The following is a 10,357-nucleotide window of genomic DNA, read 5'->3' on the forward strand; positions in this document are numbered from 1 at the left end:
TTTTGGGGGGGGGGGGGGGGGGGGTGTTAAGATTTTGTAATTTTCATTAGAATTTATGTATTTTTACTTGTCAGCATGACACAATAGTTTATGTATTGCTTTATGATATTTATTTTATTGTATTGAGTTGGCCCATTGCATTATTAGTATATTTATTTTTTAAATATTAGTTCAGTTTACAAATTCTCAACAGGTTTTTAATTAATGGCACACGAATTATAATTTTTAATTTGTATCATGATCATTGATATATATGTTCATTTTATTATATTGAAGGTTCATTTTTACTATAGTATAAATTTATTTTTTGAATGTTTACTTTTAATGCATTACATATTATTTCAAGTAAAATAAATATTTAATATACTAAAAATTAATATTTATCGATGGTCAATATTGCAATATGAAACATGATATAATTTGCCAATGAAGTACATGTGGTTAAGAAAATGACAATTAAAAAAACTAGAAATTTTCATAGCTTATTAATTTGGGTAGGCACATGTTTAGACTTCAGTTTAGTTTGGTGGGGGTCTAGTAGTCTTGTGTTCAAATTAGAATGCTTATATCATTTTACATAAAATCATTAATTTATATATATTTGCAGAACTATCCTCATAATTAATTAGCATACCAAACTTCAAAACTCAACTACTAATTTTGATATTAACATAAAAGTCAGAAAACTAATCAAACAGCTTTAAAATTGAAGATTATTAGGGCTCGAATCTATATGCATAGAATAGTTGTTCTTAAATGGAACATGATTGAAATTCGGCTGAATTAGTGCATTACGCAAAAAAAAAATGAAGATATTTTTAAATAATTAATTTTGAATTTAGTCTTTGATTATATGGGTTCAAAAGTAAATGCGTGTTTATTAATTTGAGAAATTCTCTATATTATTTGTTGGAGAAATAGAACACTACAGAAATAAATTTTTTAAATAATACATTTACTTATACCATTATACATTTTGAAAAAGAAAATAGAGAGTAAAGAGAACAAAAAATTGAAATGAACAGCTAAACACTATTTTCTTTGTCTGTTAGTAGATTTTTTCTGTTACCAATTCTTTTTTTTTTTTTTGGAATCTATTGAGAATCATTTTGATGACTTAAAAGCCTTATAATGCACAAATCTAAACAAAATTGGTGATTAGTTAATGTCAATTTAATTTATACAAATCCATTGTTGACGAGATAGTAATTTGCTTTTAATTCTTATATATTTCACAAAGATAACCCACAAGTTGTAATAATGGATTAAATTTAGACATGTCATCCAAAAAAAAGTATGGTCAAATTATTTTTTCCAGAACCAAAGCTAATTAGAAATAGAGAAAATAAAATAGACCGTTAAACTTTATATGAGAAGTCAATTAGACCATTGAATTTTTTAAATTAAAGTTACAATTAAGCATATCAACTAGTGATTTCCGTGCATTTAGGCCCCAGAATCGATTAATTCCCGATAAACATCAGTAACATCCTACGTGGCAGCTCATGGAAACGGCCGCCATTTTCGACGTCCATGGCGGCCTCCTTCTTCCCTCCATCTCCATATTTGGAGATGAAGCAGGGTAAGAATTTAACCTTGCAATTATAATTATCCCCCAAAAAGGAAGAAAAAAAAAACATATAAGGTTGGTGTCGACAAAGCAAACTTCTAGTATGATCCGATTCGCAGAAGTCCAATTAATGGACCATGACTAGAATTTTTGCAAAAATTTGACTTCGGAAATTAGATTTTAGGCCCCACACTATTAAAACTCTAAAATTTAAAGCATCACACATCTTACCAATGCCAATTTGACCCACACAATATTTAGAATAAATAGAGGTGTAAGATTCTCATCTCAAGTCTCAACCTTTTAGCTAATGCAATCCTTGTAATTTCACCCACTTTCAAGTTTAAGTGATTTTTTTTTTCAATCACATAATAACTTGAAACCTTTCAAATTGACAGAAGGTTGCCATACTTTTTTTTTTATATTTTTTAATTTTTATTTTTATTATTTTGTTATTACTATATTATAATGTGATAGGAAACTGATGTCACTTTTGAAAGTAAAAGACTATTACATGTATGCAGAAAAAATAGTGAAACAATTATAAATTTGATGATGCAAAGGTATGACCCACTTTAAAAAGTGAGATAGAGACTATTCCAAGGATCATAATATCCTTAGGGATAAATTTGTAGGAGTATTGTAGACGGTTAGTGATTGAATTATAGGGACATTAGTCTGTAAATTATATAAGAGGGGTAAATTACATTAAAAATGCTACCTTATCATGGGATGTGCTTGATCGAGAATGCTTTGGCATTAATTATTGAATTCATGAGTTTCATGTAGGAAAATCGTGCTTTGTCCATTCAACCACCTTTTCAAAGGCTTTTTAATGATGTTGAAGGGTGCATGGAATTATCCTCTCAAATATGTTACAAGACTTCTTTTTGAGTTAGACAGAAAAATAAGAATGTTATAGTGAAATTTATTTGTTAGGTGGTTCTTTTTTAGTTCATCAATTATTCTCTACTAATCATTTTATTTTTAACATTTTGTCGTTGTAATATATCACCTTAAATTATTTTTATTTTTATTTAAAAAAAAAAAAGAAGTTACAATTTTAGTCTTTGAAACAATAAAATTGTTGAACTCTATTAAAGTTTTACTTAATACATATGTATTTTAGTAGTTTATTGCATTTTTTCTTTATAACATATATATTTAAGACATATCTTGTGATTTACCACATTCATCAATCAATGAGCGCGTTGCAAATTGTACATGATATGTCCAAAATAACTAATATTATATTTTTCATTTTTTTTTATATATACATTATACAAATACAATACGCAATAATGGAAGACAAGTCGAAGGCTTTCAAAATTCCAAGCAAAGCTAACGTAAGTACGTACGTTAGATTGCCCCACACATTTCATGCAAATTAAAGTAAACATTTAATTTGCTTTACGTAATTAAATTGATTTGCAATTACAATACTAATTATTTTAATTTAATTGATTAATTAATTAAGTAGGACATTCTAATACCGTATAACCTGGCGCTATATTCACCCCATCTAGTCATATGTTCCAAAGAAGTAAAAGATCAGACAACCTAATGGGATATCCTTAATTAATTAGTTAAATTGGTCACACAATTAACTTGATAACTACAATATTATAAACTTGACTCTTAGTGAAAATAAGATGAAAAATCACTTTATAATCAATTGCGTGACAAAAATTGACAACAAGCTAAATATAATTGAGGTGAAAAATTTATTTTTCTAAGGACGAAAAGCATCACTTTCTCATAATTTAACTTGAGGTAACTGTTGTACCACTTTGTCTTTATCGTATCATCCCATACAAATTAATCACACAAAGTTTTATACGAAACCCTCTTCATAAAATCCGCCATTATAACTTCACTTCCGTACGTACAAATTAAAGTATACATTCAACATTCATATACATAGTTCGTTGTTACTTCAAAGAAAAAGAAAAAATATTTAATGGAGTAGTTTTCGTTGTTATTGTGGCAAGGTTTGCTTATTGCATGCATAAAAAGATTAAATTTATTTTGAGAAATCATGTTATGATATTATTATTACTTAACTTCTAAAATTTATAATAATTATGCATCAAATCTTGTGCATAATAATTTTAATGGTCTAGCAGATTGATTAAGATTCCAAGTTGAAATGTGTGCGAACGGAGTGAATGTGTGTCAATCAATTTAGACCATATTAAAATTTATTAGATTGATGCACAAGATTTGATCTTATAATATTTTAATGGTCTAGATTGAGTAAGATTCTAAATTGAAGTGTGTGCGAACGGGGTGGGTGCATCAATCAATCTAGACCATTAAAATTTATTAGATTGATGCACAAGATTTGATTCCACAATCTCACCTAAATAAGTGATCTCATACTAACCTTATATATATATAGTGGTAAACGATTAAGATGATCGTCATCTCATGACTAAGCAAAGTTAAAGCTAAGCCGCCATTGCATGAACATCATATTGTGCAAGAAACGATCATCAACAAATAAACAAATACAACACTTTTATTGACACGTCACAACTCCAATTCTATCTTCCTCTGATCTCTGTGCATTGGATCTAAATTCTCATTCAATCTACTTGCGCATTGTGAAGCATAATCAAGATTATATGTCATATATTTTCAATTTATTTAATTACTTAATATATTATGTACCATTAGTGGTATAAAATAACAATAAGTACATAATCTAGATCAAAATTCACGCTCTCACCCATGATATAATTTGTGATAAGTACTACAGTTGACAAACACTCAACAAATATAGTTATTAAATACCAACCATTTTTTCTTTCTTTTTGGATACACTCGAAAATAAAACTCAAGAACATCATGGGAATGGGAGCAACCACAATAGGACAAAATTAATTTCAATCAATGTACAGTAACAGATGGTGCAATCACATAAAAATATACTGCATGTATCTGCTATTCTTTATTACTTTAGTTACGTTGAATGAGATCTAACGATCATCACACGAAATCTCACCTGAATATATATTTGTGTATCGACAGTAACTTTTCCATTTAAAAAAGAAAAAGAAAAAATTATAATTTATGCTCTAAGATATAGATTAATTATAAATGCCACCCCTTAATTCTAAATAGCATAAATATTGCTCTTGAATTGTCAAAATGTGACTATTGCTTCCATATATTGTAGTTTATGCCCTTTAGGAAGAGCAATATATAACCACATTTTAACAATTCAGAAATAACATTTATACCACTTGGAATTGAAACGTCACATTTATAATTGATATATACATGAGAATTGAAATGTGACATTTATAATTGATATATACATGAGGAACATAAATTACAATTTTTACTTTAAAGCACACAACGAAGACTATACAATAGGCTCAATTTCACACCATGTAATGTTAATAGAAGATTATAGTCATTATAAAACACTTGTTGACTTGTTCCTTAAGCCACAAAGAACCGTCATATAAGTATTTATATTAGACCCTTGGTCACAAACTCACAAACCAGCATAATCGTAACGTTCTGAGAATCAAATGACACAAGTCTAGGCATAACATCCAACTTGTCTAAATTTCTGCCTCAAGCTAAATGAAATGTTGGGGCAACGCATTCAGTGCCAGGGGCAGAAGGTGTACAACAAGTTTAAACATAGAACTTGAAATATTGGGAAAAAAACAAAAGAAAGCTGATACTAGTTTTGGAGCCAAAAGTGCCATTAATAAATTACACCATTTTGTAATCACCTTCTAGCTAATCAAATTTGTATATCAGCCACAGCCAACAATCCCAGAACTTCCAATTAACAAAAAAAGAGATCTACATGAGATGAGGATAACAACTAATGTCATATCGAGTTCACGTTTCAACCATGGGCTCAGGTCCTGAGGACTCTGTCCGGGATCTGTTTGACTGACGAACTGTGTTGAAAAGGATGTCCTTGATAACCTTAAAGCATAAAATAGAAGCATTTTTAATGTGCATCCCAGTGAAATGTTGTAGAGTTCAATTGCAACAAGCTGGAGCTAGACATATGAGAGAAAGGGAGAGAACCAAATAAATACCTGTGACATTAGTCCATGAACCTGCTCCACAGTTATCTTTGCACTATCACAAGTTATCTTAGCAAGTTGAGATTCCTCCTGCAGGGAGAGCATTCAAATCAGCACATTGCCTTTAGCTGAAATGTTTTAAATATATAATCTTGTCCATCCATATTACAGAGTAGAATGGCACAGAACATGACAAGCAAAATAAAAATGGTAATGGACAAAAGCTGACTTCTTTCGCCCTTTGGCCAGGTTAGAAGAAATAAGAGAGAATATTAACATAAAAAAGTATAAAACACTTGTTTCTTTTGCATTGCTAATGAATATCAATGATTAAAATGTTGAACTGTTGAAGTCATAGTCCTAGGGGCCTAGGCTTATTAAGGCCTTGTGAAAAGATGTAAACAACGGTACTCAATTTCTTTTCATAAGAGAGGTGTCATCGACACTTGAAACCAAAGTAGGATGGTAAACAGGCAAGCCATTAGCCTAGAAAGTCCAACCTTCTGATATCAAGGTTAAGGTTCACATAGCACATTAGCACATACCAAATAGACACAATAAGTCAATAACAAATTCCAAATAAACAAACATGAAACCGAACATGTTACAAATTACCCATTCCTAAAGGAGAATAGGTCAAAATAGAACAGAAACCTCAAAAGAGGTGAAGTTGACATATGAATCAAATACTTTTCATATGACAGTAATTTTTTTTTTTAAAGCATAAGGATGAAGATGGAGTTATAGATAACAGTCAAATGGCATGGCAGACTTGTCAGATAAAGTCCAGTTCATGCAAGAGATTGTATGTTTCAGAAAGTTGACATTCACCACCAGAAGATTAGGGTGAACCAAGGATCAAATAAGAACCAACCAAAAATCCTCTGTGATTAGGAACAGTAAGTAAAGATCATAACGTGGACACAATAGTTTCGTGTGTACAATGTAGTATTTGGCACTACCACCCATGACCCATGGAAGAGGCAAACTGATACAAAGAACATTGTAACAATTTATCAAAAAAGTGTAAACAAACAGGCCAATACAAGTCAACAGATTTGCTTGGCTTTATTTTATAAATGGCATTAGAGATACACTTGCACTTCTAGAACACATCTAGTATAGTAATTCACCACTAGAAAAGCCTAGCACAGCATGGTAGTTAGTTATTCTCAAGCTTTCAGCAGCTCCCTGGGCTAGCAATTCCTCTAAAGCCATTGTTGACGGCGATCACTCACATCCATATTTAACAGAATAATTTACATTTAGCATCCAGAATCCAGATGCTTTCTTTTATCTCATACTTCATTTTCTTAAGTACAAGTTAGGAGATTCTCCACAATTAATTTCTGGAAAAGCATCATGTATCCAAGAGAACATAGAAAAAGCAGATCAAAGTTTCCAGAGTTACATTCTCTATTTTAAAGTTAAAATCCCCCATCTGACAGTAAACAATAAAAAAAAACTACCTCTTTCTTCCTCTGAGCAGGAGCTATTAAGGGTCCAAACCTTGAATGAGATAGTTGGTTCTCAGCTTGTTCTAGCTTTTCAGCTGCATGACATTAAGAATATCGCAAATGCTATTAGTCATGCTAAAATATTATCTACGCATGCTTCTAATAGAATGAACTACATCAGAAGTATCTAACCGAAATTATTATAGGCCTCAAGGTATTACCTAGATCTGAAATCTGTCCTGCAACATAGTCTCCATTCCCAAGTAAAGGAGAAGAAGAAAGTGTGTTCACCCAATACTTATTCCATAAAAGATCCAAAAGATGAGAGTCCAGAGATGATTTGAAATATGTGATGTCCAAAGAATAATACTGCAGTCAAATGCATATGTTATGATCTGCTATTTGGACCCTGAGATTGAAAACTGCAATCATGTGGAAGATATATATTTGTTAAATTCCATAACCTGTTTGCAGTGCACTCCAAAATCTTCAATTTTGTTCAAGGGGATGGTCTGATACTCAGAGACTGGTTCATCTGGTGGCTTATATCCCTCTGGGTATGTTCTGAATGCACCAATCTCAACTTTCCCAGCAGAAACAGTTCTTGTTGGATCAATAACTACGGCTAGAAAGGGCTCCTGAAATTGCTGGTTTAGCATTTGTGTAGAAACATCAATACCAGAGAGCCAGCATCCATAACCAGGATGGGAATGATACCATCCAACAACATTCTCCAACCGACCAGCCTACACCACATGCCACAAGACCAATTGTTTAAAAAACAAAACAAATTAGCACATCTTATAAATGCACATACAAGTTAAGTTGAAAGCTAAAAAAAGACACCAAAATCAATAGCTGCATATCTGGTAATTCAGGCATTAAATCCAAAGTACAACATTAGCTATCAGCAAGAATTCCACATAAATATTTACAGATAACAATGTTGCAATGACAAGAAAAGCCTACTAAGTTAGAATCTCAAAATACTTAGATTACGTAAAACATGTAGAGATGAATTACTTATAAAATTCACAGATTTCTGTAAATAGATGATTTGAAATGCCAAATTACCAATCAATAGCAAATTGATCTCACATATGGAAAAAGCTTAGCAAGTAGTACCAGATGCAGTAGTTAAACAAAGATGCCAACTGTGAAGCAATACCCCAGACACATCAAGTATTATTTGGCAAACATAATCTGTATTTATTGATATCCTCGGACCCAATCTACCCACATGATAACTGAGAATCAGGACCCAGCTAAGCTCTGTCTTAATTCAAGAAGAGCCCCAAGATTAAGACCACTGCATTACTTTTTCTTTCAAGTTTCAATTAAAAACGAATTCGTTTCGAAACGCGATAAACCTAACTCCTTACTCATACAATGTTGCAACTCCAACGCAAATGTAATCAGATGAACGACAATCTAAGCCGCTACACATACTGAGCGGCAGGGAAAGGAAACCCTAACCTGTTTATTCGTTTGCGAATAATCGACCATGTACTCATAAGCATCGGCCTGAGCATTAACCCTAGTCTCGGTGCCTTCGACGGGGAGAGCGAACGCATCCATGACAATGATGGCGTCGCCATCGGTTTTCCCCTGCATAAGGCCCATAACCTCGATGGTGCCACCGGAGCGGGCGTGGACAACCATCTTGAGAAGCGCGAGTGCGGAGATCTTGACGCGCTTGAAGTAGTGTGGATCGTTGGTCCATGGCTTCTCCTGCTGGAACTTGGTCTGCGCCGTCTCGTCGTAGTAGAATATGGCGTCCGACGATGCGGAGGCGGAGGAGTCGGCCGACGTCGGCGGCAAGTCCATTGTCTCAACGTTGTTCTCTATCTCCCAGGTCTTCTGGGCAATTGCCGCCGATGATGTGAAAGAATCCATTAGGTGTAAAGCTCTCGGAGAGGACACGCCACTATAACTGAGCTCTTTAGCGTACTGTGCCGCCTGTAAATACATATAACATTCTCTCAATCGGGCATTGAGTCCAAACCCGAATTGCTTCTCCCTCTCTCTCTCTTTTCCTCTCCCTCCTTTAGTTATTTATTTATTTATTATTATTATTATTAATTATTTTTTTGAAAGAATTATTATTATTAATTATAGTATTATTAATTTATTATATACGGAGTAGTTCATAAATGCAAATGAGTCAAGCAGCAAGTGTTTTTTTTTTTTTTTGAAAAATAAAACTAAAACTGCATTAATTAAAGAAATGCAACAAAAAGATTGGAGGAGAATTCTCCCAAATAATACCAACAGACTGAGAGTCAGTGCTCCTAACTAAAGTATGAGTCGGCTGGTTCGCTGAACGAGAAATAAAACGGTACATAGAGTTATGAAAAGACGAGAATAAAGAATGACATTGGTTTAAGATGGGGCCGTATAGGAATGATCCCTATATTATTAGTTTACTGGTTCAATAGGTAGTATTTATAATAATACCTTAATTAAATTAATCAAACTCAAGGTTTTAATTTTATGATTTGTGCGCTGTGGCTCATCAAATTATATAAATATAAATTACTTGGTGACTAATTAAGCCTTATAAATATATAAGTATATCCAATTGACAAAGTTTGAACCTTAAAACAGTTAACGAGTCAAGTTCGATTATCAAATTTTAAACTCGATTAATTTTGAGCTCGAATTCAAACCATTATAACTATTTTGAGCTCAAACTTGAGGCGCCCTTAGTTAACTCAGCTTAACTCCATTAACATCTTTAGTTTAGGTCACTATGTTTTTTTTTTGTTTTTAATAATTCATTCAAAATATGTCAGATAACCAATGTTATATTTATTTGATAATATATGATTCCAATATTTGACACAAGATATGTAATTTTAGGGGATGCCACTTAATATTCACACAATACTTTTAGCTATTTTTTTTTAGGGCATGTGAGATACCATTCCATTTATTAGCACATTCCTTTGACTTTTAACCTAATGATTTTTCTTTTCCTTTATCTTTTTGGGCGACGCAATTCGCATATCATTTAAGAAAAATGAACCACAATCCATTGACACTAGTTGCAACATATTTCACATCATCAACTACAAGGTCGAACCTTCGTCTCCATGGCTAATAGATGAATGTCTTCATCTCTGACTGTTTTTTAATTAATTAATTATTTTAATTAAAAAGTATTTTTTAATCGATAACTGCCACGTCAGCACAGTTCCAGGTAAATATGTCATTTTGGGTTAATTGCATGAGTTTGTGTAGTTTATGAGCCCAATTGCATTATTTGTGAG

At 32.3% G+C, this 10,357-nt stretch overlaps 1 protein-coding gene across 1 annotated transcript; it reads right to left on the reverse strand.

Moving 5' to 3' along the window:
• Positions 1-5,088: 5,088 nt before the first annotated feature.
• On the reverse strand, positions 5,089-9,110 carry LOC115998500 (COP9 signalosome complex subunit 5b-like). The gene is made up of 6 exons (XM_031238086.1): positions 8,562-9,110; positions 7,550-7,831; positions 7,307-7,454; positions 7,098-7,180; positions 5,641-5,718; positions 5,089-5,524 (listed from the first exon to the last, which is right to left on the reverse strand). Exons 1-6 carry the CDS (start codon positions 9,054-9,056, stop codon positions 5,435-5,437), a joined length of 1,176 nt encoding a protein of 391 aa, XP_031093946.1. The 5' UTR covers positions 9,057-9,110; the 3' UTR covers positions 5,089-5,434.
• Positions 9,111-10,357: the final 1,247 nt, after the last annotated feature.

Source organism: Ipomoea triloba, chromosome 1 (genome assembly GCF_003576645.1).
Source record: "Ipomoea triloba cultivar NCNSP0323 chromosome 1, ASM357664v1".
Lineage (NCBI taxonomy): Eukaryota > Viridiplantae > Streptophyta > Magnoliopsida > Solanales > Convolvulaceae > Ipomoea > Ipomoea triloba.